The 21,424-nt window shown below is 43.5% G+C and overlaps 1 protein-coding gene across 7 annotated transcripts in view; it reads right to left on the bottom strand.

Moving 5' to 3' along the window:
• The window catches only part of znf423 (zinc finger protein 423), a 308,894-nt gene that overhangs the window by 182,710 nt on the left and 104,760 nt on the right, over positions 1–21,424 (bottom strand). For 6 of the 7 annotated variants that reach the window (XM_070898035.1, XM_070898030.1, XM_070898031.1 and 3 more), the window contains 2 exons: positions 3,311–6,543; positions 2,881–2,965 (listed from right to left, as the gene is read on the bottom strand). In XM_070898035.1, coding sequence (XP_070754136.1) covers positions 2,881–2,965; positions 3,311–6,543 — 3,318 coding nt within the window. The remainder of the gene's footprint in view (positions 1–2,880; positions 2,966–3,310; positions 6,544–21,424) is intronic. The other variant, XM_070898034.1, reaches the window with a different exon arrangement.

Raw genomic sequence — 21,424 nt, 5'->3', positions numbered from 1 at the left:
AACTGCTATGTGCGCAGTTAATTCGTCCACCTTATTCCGAATACTCCTCGCATTGAGGCACAGAGCCTTCAGGCTTGTCTTTTTAACACACTTTGCCCCTTTAGAATTTTGCTGTAATGTGGCCCTTTTTGTTTTTTGCCTTGGGTTTCTCTGCCCTCCACTTTTACTACTCTCCTTTCTATCATTTGCCTCTATCTCCCTTTTATTTCCCTCTGTCTCCCTGCATAGGTTCCCATCCCCCTGCCATATTAGTTTAACTCCTCCCCAACAGCACTAGCAAACACTCCCCCTAGGACATTGGTTCCGGTCCTGCCCAGGTGCAGACCGTCCGGTTTGTACTGGTCCCACCTCTCCCAGAACCGGTTCCAATGTCCCAGGAATTTGAATCCTTCCCTTCTGCACCACTCCTCAAGTCACGTATTCATCTGAGCTATCCTGCGATTCCTAATCTGACTAGCACGTGGCACTGGTAGCAATCCTGAGATTACTACTTTTGAGGTCCTATTTTTAAAATTTAGCTCCTCGCTCCCTAAATTTGTCTCGTAGGACCTCATCCCGTTTTTACCTATATCGTTGGTACCTATATGTACCACGACAACTGGCTGTTCACCCTCCCTTTTCAGAATGTCCTGCACCCGCTCCGAGACATCCTTGACCCTTGCACCAGGGAGGCAACATACCATCCTGGAGTCTCGGTTGCGGCCGCAGAAACGCCTATCTATTCCCCTTACAATTGAATCCCCTATCACTATCGCTCTCCCACTCTTTTTCCTGCCCTCCTGTGCAGCAGAGCCATCCACGGTGCCATGAACTTGGCTGCTGCTGCCCTCCCCTGATAAGTCACCCCCCTCAACAATCCCATTCCCACTCATAAAATTAAGGGGGTTGACATACAAGGTTTTGAGTGCTATCTGCTTCTGTCAATTGCTCCTTGCACCTATGGGAAACATGCCAGTCTGTAGATTGTTCTTTCCCTTAACTTCGTTGGTTCCATTGGGAAGGATTTGAATTGTGTAGCTCTCCTGAACAAAGCACCAGTGACCTTTTTGATGCAGTGGTAATGTGTGGCTTGATTAACGTGGCAAAGGTCACCAGATACTACCTGGAAGGATCCAGTGGCAAAGAAATTTAAAGCAATGGATGAGTGACCTTAACTGGCAGAGACAATGCCATTCTCCTGGTTGAACTGGGCTAAGAACATAAGAAATAGCTGGAGGAGAAGGCCATTTGGCTCCTCGTGCCTGCTTCCTCATTCAATAAGATCATGGCTGTCGGTCTTTGGCCAGCAGTTGACAAATCTTCCCAATAGCCAGTGGGCGTGGGGAGCTGGTTGGAGTAGAATCACTGCCTTCTGAGGCAGTGATAATCAATAAAATACCTCTTGCTGTGTGAACCCTGGTGAGTAGCTATGTGCATATAGGGAAAAACATCTGTGATCTCACTCCAAGTGGCTCCAATCTATATGTTCCTTCTACTATTTATAATGAAGGAATAGAGGGATTCACATTGGGAAATCCACACCAAAGCTGTACATTTAACAGAGCTGAATTAAAGTAGCAACAAAATTCTTGACCGAACTCCAAAGAACTAAAGGCATCTACATGCACGGAAAGTAACACCATCCTTCAGTTGTAGCAACCAAAAAAACTTCCTCCAAGCAGTATCCACCTCAATCATGCCTTACTTGTGTTCCTATTGTAGCGGCGGAAAATATTTGGGCTGAGATTGAGGATAATGGGTCAGAGAGATTGGCCACACCTACTTCATCCCCCATTTAAATGTGCCAGAACTGGCTCCAGGCAGGCCTTAAAGGGAACCGACAATTTTGAGGCAGTATGCGTTACCTCTCCCCATTTTACTCGTTTACCACTCCAAATCAGGTAGAAATTCAAAGGAAAATCCAGGCCCGCGTGTCAACCGATATTTTGTGATCGACCATCAGTATTTGAAAGTTCCAGTTACTGTATTAAATGTTTATACTTGGTTTCTTACACAATATTGCATTGGAATTGTGCAAACAAGTCACATCTTGTTCAACTATATTTTAAAACAAAACATCCAGTTTGCCAGTAACCCAACGAATGACCTAAAAACTAAAATACATTTCAGTTCTTTGTTGCTAATAAGCAATGTGCCAGATCAAAAATGTAGTACTGTATTGTACCCATATTGGCGTTAAAATATGTTATACTTAAAATAGATTTTTGTTCCTTTTATTTAAGGTTGTATGCCCTTCAAAAAGCACGTCAACAGTGCCCGACGGCAGATGTTGCTAATCTGAGGGGGCGGGGGGGGGGGGATACACTCCTAAGGGTGATGGAGGAGCTGGATAGTCTCTGGGAAATTCTTTGGATCTGCTCCTGCTTCGTTGGCATTACTTTACTGGAAGTGCGGTTGAAACCCTGTTGAAACACGCAAATGGAATTTACGCTGTACCTCCGCCAAAGTAACGCTGGCAAAGCAGGAGTAGGTCTGAGAACTTTCCCAGCCAGTGACTTCTAATGATAGGATTAGACAATATTAAAACCCAAAAGTGTAATGGACCAGAATATCGGTAAAGTGCCAAAACTGAAGTATTCTGGGTTCCCAACTTTATCTACACAAACACAAATTATGCAAAAATACTGTTACTTAAAAAGAGACATGCTCGGCATAAAAAGTTTGGGAACCTCTGCCCTGCTGCACCATCTCAGCTCTATCCAAAGTACTATCCACAAAATGTACATGCCGGTCATTTCTATACCACACTGGAACAGGTACTACAGCTTGTAGCTTAGTCATAAGAATTTAGCCAATTTACTGGCAAAACCCTACACTTAATGTTACCTTATGAGAAAATTCAAACGACTTCAATGGATAAAATAAAAACATTTTTCTTACCAATCATATGATTTGCAACATGGATCTGTATTTCCCGTTCAGTCTCAAAAGTCATCTGGCACTTGATGCACTGGTAGGTCTTCTTCTGTCCAAAAATTATAAGATGAAGGAAACTATTATTTACTGTTGTGTACTCACTTAGCATTGTATGTTTAAAGTTGTACAAAAACATTTTAATGAATTCAAACTGTGTGCTTAAAAGTGTACCTTGTAGTTATTAATTCCATTCAGTATGGTACTGGATTGAAATCTTTTCAAGGTTCTTACAAAAAAAACAATGTACACTACACAGCTAAATCAATAAAGTATAAAACAAATCCCAAGGTTTATTATATTTACATGTTTATATACACTGTCCTTCCTAAGGAATATTAAGAAATATAGATTTTTATTTCTGTTCCTACCATATGAATTCTTTTTATTTTCTTACCCTGGGAGCAGGTGATGCCTGAGATGACTTTTTCTGGCTACTTGTCTCTGGTGTCATTTCTCTATGGTCTATTTGAATATGATTCTCCAGATCTTCCACAGTTTCAAACTTAACTGCACAATCAGGACATCGGAGACTGGCACTGGTTCTTTCATTGCTTTCCTGCTGAGTTACATTTGAAGATTGGCCATTTGTACTTCTGTTCATGCAACCTGCACACAAGCCATATGGCAAGCCATTGATGTCAAGTTTCACTAAGTCCTGTTTGCTCCTAAACTCTTTCAGGCATAAAGCACACTTGTAGAGTCTCTGATGACTCTGATTATTTGGCGATGATGATGCAGAATTTCCCGATAATTTCTGCATGTGGAATGTTCCATGAATTTTCAGCTCAAGAGTAGACGTGACTGTCTGCATGCAAACTACACAACGGAACCCTGTGAGAGAGTTTCTCAGGTCTGGATGCATCTGGCAATGCTCAATGAATTCCTCTTCACTCTGCAGTGGCATTTTGCAGATCCTGCAAGTTCCCGTATCAAGGCTTTTGCTATGGGTGACCTTATGCTCAGTCAGTGTTAGAAGTGAAGGGAACCTCTCACCACAAATGGGACACATGTAGTGCTTTGCAGGTCCACGATGGGTCTGCATGTGCTCTCGGAGGCCACTTTCTGAGAAAAACGTCCTTGCGCAGATGTTGCACTTATGGCTTCCCTTGATGAATTCAGCCTTTTTCCGTGAACATTCATCTTCTCCAGGTCGAATGTTATGATCTCTCAACCTGTGATTCTGAAGAAGGATCTCCATTGTGTATGCTGCACCACAGATATCACAACCATACATTGGTTCTGAGGCATCAATATCATCTTCACTAGCTTCATGGCTGTTTAGAGTTTCATGGTTCTTCAACAGTATGTTCTGGAGGTCAGTCTCCACTCTCTTATTGCATGATGCAATTCCATTCGCAGTTCCATTTTGACTACTGTTGTCAAACACACAGTGTTTCTCTCGTAAGTGCTTTTCTAGCAAAATAATAGCATGGAAGGCCTTACTACAAAATTTACAGTTGTATTTTTTGCTGTGTGTTGTGATGTGGCATTGCAGTTCTACTTCTGTACTGAATGTGTCGCCACAGAATATACATTTACGGGCTTTTGCTGGATTGCCCAAATGGCTATGCTTGACATGAAGCTGAAGATCTGCTTCCTTTCGAAAATCCCAATTACAGGCTGTGCAGCGGTACATCTTCTTTTCGTTACTGTGCTTCACTGCCAAATGCACTTGGATGGAGACCTTGGAATCAAACACTTCTTGGCACAATGTGCAGTGATACAGCACAAACGTATGCATATCCAGCAAGTGCTTCTGTAGATCATCTACTGAGGAAAATTGCTTATCACAGCTCTCACAGACATAATGAGTAGACGTTGTCATGTAGTGTATGGTAAGGTGTTGTAAAAGGGTCTCCTGGGAATCAAAATCTTCTTTACACTGAGGACAAGACTGCTTCCTTAGAAGAATTTCCAAATGTGACTTCAGATGGCTTTGGAAACTTTCAAAAGAGGAGAACTTGAGATCACACTGATTGCATGGGTATTCACCATTTGATAGTGAAGGTACACTTGCTGACAACCTCTGTCTTTTGGGAGAAGATACTTCTGCATCAGAAGAAACGGGACTTTGCTCAGACTTTGATTTTCGGCCACTGTTTGCTAGTGGAATGTTTTTATGGTTTTCCTTGATATGCTTTGTGAGCTTAAGGATGGTGCCAAAAATGGGTGAATTGGTGCAGTAAGGACAAGAGTATACTTCCATGAAGGACTGTGTAGCCTGTAGTACAGGAGACTCCAGTTTGGGATTTCCTACATTGCAGTGAGCTTGCTGAATGTGCTCTGCGAGTGAAGATTCTGTAAGAAATCCCAGTGAACAATGGGAACAGAAGAAAGTATGATTTCCATCTTGAGAGATTGCACTTGGAACACAATGTGTTATTCGTATGTGTTCCTGCAAACTATTTAAGTCAGCAAACATCTCTGGGCAGTAATTGCAGTGAAATGTCGACGCACTGCTGAACTGCATTACTGGAAAAACATTATTTTTGTGTACCTTCCGGACATGCTCATTTAAGTTATACAAAGTGGGAAGTGAATCAAGGCAGAACTGGCATGTGTGACTTTGCTGAGGTTTATCGGAGTGAATAGTTTTTAAGTGAATTTCAAGGACAGCCAAACTACTGAAATCACGCTTAGAACAATATGGGCAGCTATAGGTGACTTTTGGTGACCAGGAGTTTTGACTTCCTTCTCTTTCCAAAGATCCAGAAGTTTTCCTCTGACTTCTGGATGGTTTTAGGGTAGAATCAGGTGTGGACCCTCGCTCTACTGAAGCACTGGAATCTGGGGTTGTGCTGCTCATTGAAGCCGCACTTCCTGTAGCAGGGTCAGGACTTATGCTGTGATTACTAGAATCTGGTTGCCTATGGCTATCCAAATGGCAATAGACTTCTTCCACAGTAGGAAACTGTTCTGGACACATTGGGCACTTATGTTTCTTATTCCCGTGGGCTAGATCAATGTGATTGATCAGTGCATTTTCTTCTGCAAATACTTCAGGGCAATGGATGCACTGCAATTCTGCTTTCTCACAAATCTGTGGGTGATTTGTTGCCATATGCTTTTCCAAGTCTTCAGCTTGATTAAATGTCTCATCACAATAATCGCAGACAACATCTTCTTTCTTCATCTCCTTCTCAAGCTTGGCAACATGATCTTTGTTCTTCTTATGAGCCTGCATGTGACTCTGCAATGAACTAGTGGAAGAGAACCCACGTTTGCAAATGGTACACTTGAATGGCTTATTTGAGCTGTGAGTTTTCAAGTGAATCTTGAGATGATCACTGCGAGAAAAAGCTGCTTCACACTCATGACAGTGATACTTCTTGTCTCCAGTGTGAAGTTTGATATGACGGTCACGACTTCGTTTATGTTTGAATAAGCGGCTACAAAATGTACACTTGAAGGGAAGTTTGTCGCTGTGGATTTGCTCATGCCTCTTAAGGTAACTCAAACGGCTGAATGACTTGTCACAAAATTGGCATGGGTAGGGCAAACCGGTCCCTCCTTCTTCATCCACAAGGCCAAGATCACAGCCCTCTCCTAGCATCTGAGAGGGTGACGCAACATCTTTACTGGAGGGAGACGAAGCTACCCATGAAACTTGTGGGTCATCGTCACCATCTGCAAAAGAAAGGAGATTATAAGACTCAATTCCAAATTTATTTAAAGAAGGACAAACTATTTTTAGAACATGCACATTTATTACATTAAAGTCCAAGCTTTTATCAGGACTATCTATGATAGTATAAACAAATGATAAAATTAATTGTACAAAATATAGATTTTTGCAAAATAGGAGCTACTTCATGGGTTGAAAGACAGGCTTGTAAACATTTTCCTACAATTATGACACTTCAAGTAATCTGTTATTAAGCTGAATCAGATTTCATAATTTTATCACAAACTATAAGAGAACAAAAAAAACCAGCCATTAAAATGATAATGTTTATATTATGTTTTATCCTCTTCCATCTATCATATTCATGATGAAGAAGATGGGACGGTAACTGGATCCTAGTACCAACAGCTACTCCGGGTGCCATGTCTTCCCATCCTCCATCCCTCAGGTAAGTGCTTGGCTTCTATTCAGTACCCTCCCATTGACATCAGTTTAGAATGAGAACATACTGTTTTGGTTGGTAACTGAATTCTCAAACTGGTTAAAGTGCTTTAGCTATGAAATAATGTCAACTTGTTTCCATGGAAATTGTGCTGTGCTTTCATTTTAAATATCAAACAGAAACATTTCTATTTAAGGTACACTGCCATCAATACACAAAATTTTATATGCAGAAGTACTGCAAATCCCCAAACCATTTTTCTTCCAAGGCCACTTGATAAGAAAATACTACCCCTCTCTGTTCCCTAATGATTTTTACAGCGGCACAGTATGACCTTTATTTTATAACAGCCTCACTGATAGAATCAAATGTCGTCGGCTCTTTAAATAGTTTTAATAAATGTCACTGCACAAACTTATTTTAGATATAAACATTTTGCTAATTTAGAAACACATGTTATCCCCTGCAATTGTAAACCATTATTGCTAACAAAATCGAGAATTCAGCAGAATGTAAAAAAACACTTTAGAGAGGATTAAGGTCATTAAAAAGTGCTAATCCTCTAAAATAGGCTTGTTCAAACACAGTAGCAAAGATCATGTGGCTTTTAGAATGCTTTTTCTATATTCACATGAGGGAACTGGCAACTAGGGATGCTAACATTAAACATTTGCAGCAAAATTTATTGCATATTGAAATGAAGCTGAACTCTGGTATCTTCAATGCAACTCCTGTGGTACTGTTGGACCTGGATATGTGTGTATGTATAATATATTATATGTATGCATACATACACACATAACAACAACTTATATTTATATAGCGCCTTTAACATGGTGAAACGTCCCAAGGCGCTTCACAGGAGCATTATGCGATAGAAATTTGACACCGAGCTGCATAAGTAGAAATTAGCACAGGTAAAGAGGTGTGTTATAAGGATGTCTTGAAGGAGGAAAGAGAGGTAGAGAGGCGGAGAGGTTTAGGCAGGGAGTTCCAGAGCTTGGGGCCTAGGCAACAGAAGGCATGGTCACCAATGTTTGAGCGATTATAATCAAGGATGCTCAGGAGGGTAGAATTAGAGGAGCACAGACATCTCGGGGGGTTGTGAGGCTGGAGGAGATTACAGAGATAGGGAAGGGCGAGGCCGTGGAGGGATTTGAAAATAAGGATAAGAAGTTTGAAATCGAGGCTTTACTTAACCGGAAGATAATGTAAGTCAGCGAGCACAGAAGTGATGGATGAGCGGGACTTGGTGAAGTTAGGACACGGGCAGCCGAGTTTTGGATCACCTCTAGTTTACGTGAGGTAGAATGTGGGAGGCCAGCAGGGGCACACACGTATATACACACACACACACGTATGTGTATATGTGTGCATATGCGTGTGAGGCAGCAGGTCTTTGATCTGTATCAGGTTACCACAGCGATCGCAGCATTGCTGCTACTAAAAAAGTTAGCTGCTTGGACCATTGTGACCACAACTGACCTCAATTATGGCCATCAGTGGAACAGGACTTTCAGTGCACAGAGAAATATTTCTAAACAAAACAATTAAAGGTGGGACCCGCTTTACTACATGGACCAACTGACTGGATCTTGCTCAACTTTGGGAAAACTGCACTAGGCCTTTGGAGATTAAATTCATATAATTTTGAATTTCTTCATCAGAGCTCTACCAGAGCATCCTTTGTATCACGCCAACTGAATTCATTTTTAATTATGTAAATGTTGACACTCACAAGGTTTCTTTTTGAACTAAAAATATTAGTTGCGACATCCTCTTTATCTACCAGAGAAAGGGATGAAAACAACTTCCTAGCAACAGTGCTGATGAAAAATAGTAGGATGCATGTCCAAAAAAACGACTTGCCTATCTACTTTTTAGCTCCATTACTCTTACAATAATGATTTGCCACCATATAGCTTTTCCCAAGTATGAAGTTCAATCTTTATTTCCGACTTCATTACCCATGACATTCGTGTAATTAGTCAAAAGAGAATGCATTTCCAAAATATTATCTAATTACTTTACAATAACAGGGATATGGCAATGCAAAGGACAATATGCAACTTATGACACCATAAGCTTTGCAGAGTTGGACATAAAGGTGAACTATAAAATGTATTTTAGTAAATCTGCAATTATTAACTGCCTCTACCGTGACTGTGAATGGTTGTCAACTAACTTCCAGAAGGCAATTGACAAGGTGCCACAAAAAAGGTTACTGCACAACATAAAAGTTCACGGAGTTGGGGGTAATATATTAGCATGGATAGAGGATTAGCAAACGAACAGAAAACAGAGAATCCGGGATAAATGGTTCATTCTTGGCATGGCAATCAGTAGCTAATGGGGTGCCGCAGGGATCAGTGCTGGGACCTCAACTATTTACAATCTATATTAACGACTTGGAAGAAGGGACCTAGTGTAATGTAGCCAAGATTGCTGACGATACAAAGATGGGAGGAAAAGCAATGTGTGAGGAGGACACAAAAAAGCTGCAAAAGGACATAAACAGGCTAAGTGAGTGGGCAAAATTTAGCAGATGGAGTATAATGTTGGAAAGTGTGAGGTCATGCACTTTGGCAGAAAAAAATCAAAGAGTTATTATTTAAATGTGCAAAGTTTGCAAAGTGCTGCAGTACAGCGGGACCTGGGGGTAATTATGCATGAAACACAACGGTTAGTATGCAGTTACAGCAAGTGATCAGGAAGGGCAATGGAATCTTGGCCTTCATTGCAAAGGGGATGGAGTATAAAAGCAGGGAAGTCTTGCTACAGTTATACAGGGTATTGGTGAGGCCACACCTGGAATACTACATGCAGTTTTGGTTTCCATATTTACGAAAGGATCCCATCATAGGCGGTCCCTCGAACGAGGATGACTTGCTTTCACGAGTTCACAGGTGTTTCGACGAAGGACCCGATGTTCCTGTCCTGAACTCCAATTGAGGGGGTGGAAGATGCCTGTGTGTTAATTTTTTTTAACATGTGGTGACCGTTGCACATCAGCCACCTCACAGGCTTGACAGAGTTAGGCCTTTATCTAGTGCCAAGGGTTAACCAGGACGACGGGAGACCAGCTCTGACAGACCTAGTGTGCACACATATCGCAGTGTGGGCTGTCCCGTGCTGCCCCTGGGTTCTTCTGGGCCCCGTACGCTCATCTGTTGCACCTCCGCCACGATCTCTCACCGCTCCTCCACCATAAACATACACCGCATCTCGGCACAAACACTCACCGCTTATCCGCCCGACCTTCCCACTGCTCTGTACCTGGGCCGTGCCGATGTTCCTGCCCACGCTCCAAAACGGCGACCAGGGTTTTGATGACATTACCCAGTCGCCCATCTCAAAATCGTTGCATACTTGGAGCAGCTCGCGTTGGAGGTTGGGGGGCCATGATGTCTCAAGCTCGCCGCTCAAGCTCTTTTATAGCCCGACCTGTGGAGCTGTTCTCTCGCGGATCCATCTACCTGTTTGATGACTATATGTTTACCTTTTCTGTACATGTATTGTTATGACACCCAATCTCTGGAACGCTGAGCTGATGTAAGTTAGTGTAAACCAAGAGAGAAGGCCATGGAGGAGGGATGATGCAACAGCTTTTTAACTGTAGGAAAAAGCGAGACCTTATTCGTGGAAGTTGGAGAACACCCTGCGAGTGAGCTCAGCAACTGTATTGTGAGGTCTCCCACAGCCTTCACATTGTCATGCATGTTGTCTGAGAGTACCATTCCCTCTCATAATCTATAAGCAAAGACTCTGGGGATGAAATTGGACATGGGTGGGATGCAAGGATATACTTGCTTTGGAAGCAGTTCAGAGAAGGTTCACTAGGTTGATTCCGGAGATGAGGGTGGGTTGACCTATGAGGAAAGGTTGAGTAGATTGGGCCTCTACTCATTGGAATTCAGAAGAATGAGAGGTGATCTTATTGAAGCGTATATGATTATGAAGGGGCTTGACAAGGTGGATGCAGAGAGGATGTTTCCACTGATGGGGGAGACTAGAACTAGAGGGCACGATCTTAGAATAAGGGGCCGCCCATTTAAAACAGAGATGAGGAGAAATTTCTTCTCTCAGAGGGTTGTAAATCTGTGGAATTCGCTGCCTCAGAGAGCAATGGAAGCTGGGACATTGAATAAATTTAAGACAGAGATAGACAGTTTCTTAACCGATAAGGGAATAAGGGGAACGGGCAGGGAAGTAGACCAGAGTCCATGATCGGATCAGCCATGATTGTATTAAATGGCGGAGCAGGCTCGAGGGGCCGTATGGCCTACTCCTGCTCCTATTTCTTATGTTCTTATAATGCATTTTTACATCTAACTAAATCATTAATCATTTTCAGGTATGCATCAATGTGAGTAGTGACAGTATAACTAAGTGGTCCAAGCACACTAAACCAAACCGGTATGAAACCTCATCCAAGAGACCATTTGCAGCCTAGTGTAAGAAGCTCATTAAAAAGTGCCCTGCCAGCTGGTCAGACTGACCTCAGTCTGCAGTACAACGTGGATTAGCATCACAGGTGGCAGCTACCAGTCTCAGATCGATAACTGCAGCCTTGAAGGGCTGGAAATGCTGAAAGTACAATCTATACTTGGTTATACAGAAGCAATATGTGGCATACTTCTGTTCAATCATATCAAGTAACAACTTACATTTATATAGTGCTATTCACAGGAGCATTATCGGGATAAAAATCCGACACTGAACCATGTAAATAGGTATTCGGATAGGTGACCAAAAGCTTGGTCAAAGAGTAGGTTTTAAAGAATGACATAAAGGAGAAGTGATAGCGAGGTGGAGGCGTTTGTGGAGGGAATTCCAAAGCTTAGGGCCGAGGCAGCTGAAGGCACAGCGACCAATGGTGGACTGAGGCTGAGCAGATGGCCAAAACTTGAGGAGCACAGAGATCTCAGAGGGTTGTAGATCTGGAGGAGGTGAGAGATAGGGAAGGCAAGGCCATGGATGGATTTGAACACAAGGATGAGAATTTAAAAATCAAAGCGTTGCATGACCGGGAGCCAATGTAGATCAGCGAGCACAGGGATGGTGGGTGGATGGTACTTGGTGTAAGACAGGAAATGGGCAGTAGAGTTTTGGATCAGCTTGATTTTGCGGTGGGTGAAAGATGGGAGGCCCGCCAGGAGAGCTGGGGAATAGGCGAGTTTGGTGGTAACGAAGACATGGATGAGCGTTTCAGCAGATGAGCTGAGGCAGGGGTAGAGACAGGTGATAGTATGGAGATGGAAGTAGGCGGTGATTGAGAGGATACGAGGTCAGAAACTCAGCTCAGGGTCAGATAGGACACTTTGGTTGTGAACAGTCCAGTTCAGCCTCAGACAATGGGCAGGGAGGGATACAGAGTCGGTGGCTAGGGATCAGCGTTATGGTGGAGAGCAACCTCTTTGTCATTTAAAGGATTTTAAAAAATACCAAGGACTGATCACTTTCAGGGGGAAAAGTCAAATTCATCATAAAATCTTTAGCGACTTCCAGTAAGTTTGAGTTGGTTCATCAGAAGCAACAATAGCTTGGGTCTAGAAAAAATATACAACCCGAGAGAGATTGTAGGGTGCAATCTTACAGATTTCATTCTTACAGATTACATATTTAATACACTCTCGCAGTAGCGTTGGACTAGTTTTACTACTCAACAGTTCGTTTAGGTTAAATATTCAGCGCTATCCCTTAATGACCTTATCTGGGGAAGATGGTGGTGTAGTATTGGAGCACCAATGCTCAACGTCGCGGAGTGATAGGATGCAAGATATAATTCCTGAGCCTGCTGAGTTCCTGATTTTGGCTGTACTGCTGTGGAGAGGTGCTGAAAGAGCTACTCCCACACATCTACGTGTGGCTGGTTTACAGTAGCACTGCTGGAGGACTGATAGCAGGCTGCCCACTCCAGCTTCATTCAGTGATTGGGAGCAGGATTAATTAACTGGATTCATGTATATTCTTCAAAAAGACTTTTTAATCAAATTCAAACAATGCCCTCCCTCTGCCCACTTATAATTGTACTCCACCTGATCATCTTCAGTCTTTTGACAAAAGGATAGACATGAAGTGATAAAACTTTGACCTCATTTTGCCAACAGTAACTTTACTTTAAAAAAAATCAAATTAGCATTAACAATGTAAATTGTGACCTTCAATGGCACCACCATCAACATCTTTGGTCGTATGAATAATCAGAAGGCTAAATGGAACAGCCATACCAACATTGTTGCTGCCAGAGCAGGGCAGAGTGAGTTATTGAATGATGGCTCAGCTCCCAACCCATCAATGTCTCTACACCATCTATAAAGCCCAAGTCAGTCATGTGATGGAATATGCATCACTCACCTAGAAGCATGCAAGCACCATGAAGGCTGGAGAAGCAATGTCAAGAAAACACCATCACCACCAAGTCTCAGATCACACTGCCATTCTTTTAATGTCTTTGATTCAAAATCTTGAAAATCCCTGCCGAATACCATTATGGCTGCACCACCACCACAAGGACTGCAGTGGTTCAAGAAGAAAGCCCATCACCATCTTCTCAGGCAATTAGATTTGTGCAATAAATGTGGCCTGCCCAAGTTCCCACATTCCAAGAACAAATAAATGTAAACGGCGAGGATTTATTAAATTGTGAATTTAGTAACCCTTGCAGCATAACCATCCAACATGACTAGATGGTTGTTGTTTCTGCAATATTTAACCTACGCCAAATACAGAATTGCAGATTTTGGCTCAAGAAAAGGTCCAGAGGGAGAGATAGGTTAGAGATGGGGCCGAAAGCAACAGTGGGGAATGAATATTGTATCCATAGTAAAGGGTGTGAGAAACACTGACTTACAATTAAATTATAAGGCCACCGGTTTAAAATTGGTCCACAGAGAAACAACTGTCCTAGTGAAATGGCTTCGGATATCAAGAAGCCTGTTTTTGCCAACTGGCAACGGTTTTAGATGGACTCTGATAACCAGTGAGGACGTTTTTCATTAGTGATAGGAATGCCCAAATTCTTACTTCATAGAGTACACAACTGAAGAGTATCAGTTTATAGCACATTCTGTTACCCAGCAACTTTCTTTGCTTCGTAACCGTAATATTCTCATAAGACACAAACAACTAACCAACGCGACATCCTTTGCTTCGTAGCAGGTGCACCCAACTCCTAATGCCACATGAAGCAAACAACTGAGAAAACTTACTCGTCTGACATTCATATAATCTACATTTCTCTCTGGGATTTGTGGGGTCAGGCTTTAAATCTGGGATTGCAATTGCCCAAATATAGGGAAATTCAGACTTCACCGTAGGCAAATATTAAGTATGAAAGCAGGATGCTACATTACCCTCAAGGAAGAGTGGATCAGGCACAAGCATGCAGAGCTTACTTGCCCTCTTGGTTGAATCAAACAAAATGAATTTTCCAGGTCAGTAACTTCATACTAGCAGTAGCCAAGGGCAGCATTAGCTTATTTATATCTAAACGTAGGACCCCAGCAGGGGCTAAAATGTTTAAAGAGGTCAGAATTTCCAATACTCCAACATAAAGTGGGAATCCAATGAAAGCTCTCCTAAAAATCTCCATCTGTAGGAAGATGGAATGCTGGTATGGTCATCACAGGAGATGAAATAGAACTGGTAATGAAAACACCATAGCGCTCATCACTTCTAGCCAGGCAATTTAAATGACAGGCCTCTGTGAAGGCATTATAGTTGAATTATCTGCAGTAAGAGTCAATAGAATTTAATTTTGCAGCACCAAAATTTCTAGGCTACAGTTTTCTTTTGGTCAGCTGGGTATCTGATATGTGCTTAAACCCATCATTAGCTGAAAGGTCTCTAAACCAAGCTACTGAAAAATCTGCACATGCCAAATTCCTGTTTGCTCAATAGAGTGCAGTCTCTCCTGAGGGACAGGCCCCCATCTGTGCACAAGGGTAATGCTGGAGTTTAACTAGCTAAATCCGCACAGCTGACCAGACCACAACACTGGCAAGCTTCCACCCTTCCCTCACCTTCAGATGGTTCATCTCTGACTCCTCTGTTCCTTTTCTGGACCTTGTTCTCCATCCCCAGTGATGGGCTTTGCACGGACGTATATTACAAGTTCACAGACTCGCACAACTACCTAAATTTGCTTCTTCCCACCATATGCCCTCCAAAGGCTCAATGCATTTCTTCCAGATTTTCCGTCTGACAAATCTTCTCATGACTACCTTGTGTATCCGATCAGTTGCAGTTAACTGGCTCCTTGAACAAGTCAGCTTTATTTTCTGTGTTTCCGCCTTGTCCAACGTCTCGCCTCACCTCACCTCACATCCCCTCCCTCCCCCTCCCACCCCGAACATCACGGTGACAGAGGCCCCTGGTCCTCAACCTTCCACCCCACCAGCCTCCACATATCACATCATGTTCCATTATTTCCGCCACCTATAATATGATGGCACAACGGAAGATATCTTCCTCTGAACTTTAAAAAAAATGATTCATTCACAAGATGTGGGCATCGCTGGCAAGGCCAGCATTTATTACCCATCCCTAATTTATATGGCTGGTCCAGTTAAGTTTCTGGTCAATGGTGACCACGCACCCGCCCCACCCCCCCCCCCAATAGATGTTGATGGTAGGAGATTAGACAAAGATAAGGCGAATGTTATGGGGAGGTGGCTAGATTCTGTCTTGTTGGAAATGGTCATTGTGTAGTGCAAATGTTACTTGCAACTGAGCAGGTTGTTGGTGAGTAAGTGCTGCTTGATCGTACAGTCAATGACACCTTCTATCACTGATGATTGAGAGTAGACTGATGGGACAGTAATTGGCCGGATTGAATTTGTCCTGCTTTTTGTGGACAGGATGTATTTGGGCAATTCTCCCACTTGTCAGGTAGATGCCAGTGTTATAGCTGTACTGGAACATCTTGGCTCGAGGCATGGCTAGTTCTGGAACACAATTCTTCAATACTATAGTCGGGATGTTGTTGGGCTCCACAGCCGTTGCTGTATCCAGTGTGCTCAGCCATTTCTTGATAGCATGTCAAAATTGGCTTAAGACTGGCATGTGTGATGGTGGAGATCTCGGGTGGAGGCCAAAATGGATCATCCACTCGGCACTTCTGGTTGAAGATGATTACGAACACTTCAGCCTTGTTTTTTGCACACACATGCTGGGCTCTGGCATTGTTGAGGATGGAGATGCTCAACAAGCCTCCTCCTCCAGTTAGTTGTTTAATTGTCGATCAACATTCATGTCTCGATGTGGCAGATCACCCCAACCTCTGTCGTTGAGCTACAGTACGCGGACGACGCCTGCATCTGCGCACATTCTGAGGCTGAACTCCAGGATATAGTCAATGTAGTTACTGAGGCATATGAAAGCATGAGCCTTACACTAAACATCTGTAAGACAAAGGTCCTCCACCGGCCTGTCCTCGCCACACAGCACTGCCCCCCAGTCATCAAGATCCACGGCGCGGTCCTCGACCACGTGGAGCCTCTTGTCAACAAAGGCAGACATTGATGCGGAGATTCAACACCACCTCCAGTGCGCCAGTGCAGCCTTCAGCCGCCTGAGGAAAAGAGTGTTCGAAGACCAGGCCCTCAAATCTACCACCAAGCTCATGGTCTACAGGCTGTAGTAATACCCGCCCCTCCTGTATGGCTCAGAGGCATGGACGATATACAGAAGACACCTCAAGTCTTTGGAGATATACCACCAACGATGTCTCCACAAGATCCTGCAAATCCCCAGAGAGGACAGGCACACCAACATCAGTGTCCTCGTCCATGCTAACATCCTCAGCATTGAAGCGCTGATCACACTCGATCAGCTTCTCTGGGCAGGCCACATAGTTCGCATGCCAGACACGAGACTCCCAAAGCAAGTGCTCTATGCGGAGCTCCTTCACAGCAAATGAGCCAAAGACGGGCAGCGGAAATGTTACAAGGACACCCTCAAAGCCTCTCTGATAAAGTGTGACATCACCACTGACACCTGGGAGTCCCTGGCCAAAGACCGCCCTAAGTGGAGAAAGTGCATCCGGGAGGTTGTTGAGCACTTCGAGTCTCAACGCCGAGAGCGTGCAGAGGTCAAGCACAGGCAGCGGAAGGAGCATGCGGCAAACCAGTCCCACCCACCCCTGCTCTCAACGACTGTCTGTCCCACCTGCGGCAGAGTCTGTGGCTCTTATATTGGACTGTTCAGCCACCAAAGAACCTCTTCCTCGATTACGAGGGACTGCCTATGATGATTTCATCTGATCTGTTCATTGTGGGATCGTTTGCCTCGGTCTAGAGCATGCTGGTTCGCATGCATGTGTTGTAACTTCTCCAAGCTGACATCTTATTTTAAGGTATGCCTGGTGCTGCTTCTGGCATGCTTTTCTACACTTCTAATTGAACCAGGGTTGGTTCCCTGGTTTGATGGTAATGATAGAGTGAGGGATATGCCAGGCCATGAGGTTACGGAATACAATTCTGCTGCTGCTGCTGATGGCCCACAGTGTCTCATGGATGCCCAGTTTTGAGTTGCTAAATCTGTTCTGAATCTATTCCATTTATCTGCGACAGGTAGATTGGTGAGGACAAGGTCAAGTAGGTTTGTCCCTCGTATTGGTTCCCCCACCACCTGTCGCAAGCACAGTCTGGCAGCTATGTCTTTCAGGCCTCGGCCAGCTTGGTCTGTAGTGGTGCTACTCTTGGTGATGAACATTGAAGTCCCTCAACCAGAGTACATGCTGTGCCCTTGCTACCCTTAATGCTTCTTCCAGTGGTGTTCAACATGGATGAGTACTGATTCCTCAACTGAGGGAAGGCAATAGGTAGTAATCAGCAGTTTTCCTTGCCCATGTTTGCCCTGATGCCATGGGGTCCAGAGTCAATGTTGAGGACTTACTTCCTCCCGACTGTATTCTACTGTGCCGCCACCTCCAGGAGAGGCGTGAGTTTGGGGCCCAGAAGAGGCAAGGGCCCAGGGGCAGCACGGGCCAGCCACACTGCGATATGTGTGCGCGCTAAGTCCGTGCAGCAGAGCTGGTCTCCAGTCGTCTTGGGTAATCCTTGCCACTGGACCAAGACCTAGCTCTGTCAAGCCCATGTGATGGCTGATGTGCAACGGCCACCACACATTAAAAAAAATCCACGCACAGGCATCTTTCACCTTTCAAGACATAGTTCGGGATCTGGAGTATTTGGTCCTTCATTGAAACGCCTGTGAACTCATCCCTTTTTAACATGGAAGCAAGTCATCTTCGCTTTGAGGGACTGTCTATGATGAGTGGGTTGGACCCAATGGTAGGACAGGACGTACCCGGGGATGGTGATGGTGATGGAGGCATCTGGGACGTTGGCTGATAATTATGTTACTGTGAGTTTGACTATGCAGGCTGTTGCTTGACTAGTCTGTGGTACAGCTCGCCCAATTTTGGCAGAAGCCCCCAGATAGTAATGAGTTTGACTTTGCAGGATTGACTGTGCTGGGTGTGACTTCTCCCTCCATTTTCTGTTCCCTCTGCAATGCCCTAGTTAACTCTTCTACCACCTCTAGTTCCGGCTACCCTTCCCTGGTTACCTTCGCATGCAAACGCAACAGACACAACCCGCCCTTTCACCTCCACTCACACAGTTGTCCAAGGTCCCAAACACTCGTTTTGTATGAGAGCGCAATTTATATGTACTTCCTCAAATCTGGTATTCACCACTCGTTGCAGAGTCTCCTCTACATCGGGTAAAACAAACGCACATTAGTTGACCGCTTTGCTGAATACCTCCGTTCTGTCCGCAAGACATGCCACTTCAACTCCCATTCCCACTCCAACAACTCTGTCATTGGCCTTGTACAATGTTCCGAAAAAGCTCAACACAATCTTCAAGAACAGTATCTCATATTTTTCTCAGGCACGCTGCTACCCTCTAGTCTAAACATAGTCTTAAGTAACCAGACTTAAGCAATATCCTGATTTTCAAGCCTGTTTCAATTTCATATTGGACTCCTAGGTTTCCCATCTCTCCCATTTCCCCAGTCTTTCCACTTCCTCGGCTATTCCTAAACCTTTCAAAAAAAATGTTTTAATTTCTCTGTCCATTACCTGAATGTTTTCTGCTGTGTGTCCCGCTAGAACCAGCCAACCTATGAAGGCATTGGTTTGTAGGATTATCTGGAGCGGAGTGGAAAGAATCCCAGCTCCCAGCTGATAAGCAATATCTTCCGGCAACAGTCATCCCAAGTATCAGTTTCCTCATGAGCTATATAACATGTATTTGCCTTTGGCATGCTGGATGGGCCTGCACAAGGCAGCTTGTGTTATGCCAATGTGATGTATCAGGATTATTCATCATATTGGTACTTAGTGACAGGTCGGTGAAAGGCGGAGCCCCCACCCCACCTGACTGTTTGCTTCCCCTTTTTGCCAGGAATTCACACAATAGCTTGTTCTGGATCTTGCACATGGACCAAAATAAACCCTACCATTCCACACATGGGAGTTTTGAATCATGAAGGAGAAATGTTTTGGATATGTCTTGTGTGCCACAAAATTCTTCTGGTCCTCAGCACCCTGCCACTTCTGAGCAATGTACAAAAAACCCCGCAAAACAAGGACTAGATCTCTTAAAGAGTATCTTTTCCCAGACAGGTTAGCCAATTGCTCCCAACTTTATATAGTTCTGGAATTGCTGTTGCTGATTCACCAATCTTGATTTGGCATAAGACCTTCAATGCAATTGGAGGAGGGGTGGCGGATTTTAAAATAGGGAGTAATCTTTGCAACCATGTAAAGGCTGTCCATCTGACAGAACAGAACTACTTGTTCTTAGGCTTCTCACCTCTTGAGGATTTGTCTCAGAAATGGAGACTACCTGATATAGTGGAAAAAGACTCAAATTGAGGAAATATAAACAAGAATATGAAAAGGAAAAATCTGAACAATTAAATGATGCTGTTCACAATAAAACTGTTAATATTAAAATAGATTAACATATTGTTTTAGAAACCTTAAAATAGATAGGGCACCTGGTCTGGAAGACGCGTGCTAGATTACTACAAGCAGATATAGATATGCTGGGGGATTGAGCCTGTGACTTTAAGTTTAATTTAGTAGGCTTCTATGCAGCGCATGCGCAGAAGGCAGCCTGGTCGTTTGTCAGCAGCGTTGTGAACAGTACCCGGTAAGTCTAGGGTACTGCTGACATCCCGTGGTAAATTCTCTGGTCCGGCACCGGTCAGATCCCACGGGTGCCGGACTGGAGAGATAAAACTGTATTTGGTCCTCGTACAAGACCTTGATTATGCCTCAATTAATATACTGTGTCCAGTTTTGGTTTCCTCACATAGTGGGTGATATTGAGGCTTTGAAAAGGGTGCAGAAGAGGGCCACAAGATTAAATCCCAGTTTCAAGCATCTTAGTTAACAAAATAGACTCTAAAAGCTGGCTTTTTACACTTTAGAGAAGTGTAGGGGTAATTTGATCAAGGATTATGATGATGACGAAGGGATTAGAATGTATTTGTGTTTCAACTAAATAGATTCGGGAGGACCAGGAGGGCACAATCTCAAGTTATGTAAAAGCAGAACATGTTACAATTCAAATAGTACTTCATTGACTGTAAAGCACTTTGCGATGTCTGGTGGTCATGGAAGGCATTATATAAATGCAAGTCTTTTATTTTAAGGAGGTGGTTCTTTTCCTAGAGAATAGTAAACCTTTGGAACAGGTTGCCAGTTTGGCGGAGATAGCTGATTCCCTAAGTTCCTTCAAGTAAGAGCTGAACTGGTTACTGGCTGGGGCACAGTATATTAATTAAGGCATAACCAAGGGCCTGGAAATCCCAGCCTCCTCCGGTCTGTACTGAGTGTCTACGGACCCAGAAAGGCATCATAAAAGCCGGTTTTCAGCGCACAATGCGCACGTGCTGAAAACCGGCTTTTCCAATCTGTCAAGCTGGAGCTTGACAGATCCAATGCATCTCGGGAGCGAGGATATTTTCAAGGGCAGGATTGCGGGATTTACCCATATCTTGCCCAGCAAATGTCCTCAAAACTCTTGCGCCTGATAAAAGCAGGCGCATTGCCTACTTTTACAGGCATAAGAGTTTTAAAACATACAAAAAGATAATAAAATTAAATTTAAATTTAAAAAACACATTTTATTGTTAAAAACCTTGTCCAATAAGGTAAGTTTATTTTTAATCCTAATCACAAAACTTAAAAAAAAAAATCGGGAAAATATATATTTTTTTCTCAGGCATTTATTAACTTTAATTTCAATTAATTTTAATTATGTGAGGGTGTGTTTTTATTTTTTATTATGGTGTTCAGTGCGGTTGTTTTTTTTTCTCATTAATAGCATTGAGAACTTGTAGATACGGAGTTCGCATTGCTATTAATGAGAAATCTGTGAAATACTTTACCTGATTGGTTGTGCAGTCATATGTGACTG

Source organism: Pristiophorus japonicus, chromosome 13, assembly GCF_044704955.1.
Source record: "Pristiophorus japonicus isolate sPriJap1 chromosome 13, sPriJap1.hap1, whole genome shotgun sequence".
NCBI lineage: Eukaryota > Metazoa > Chordata > Chondrichthyes > Pristiophoridae > Pristiophorus > Pristiophorus japonicus.
This window is presented reverse-complemented; position numbering and strand designations above follow the sequence as displayed.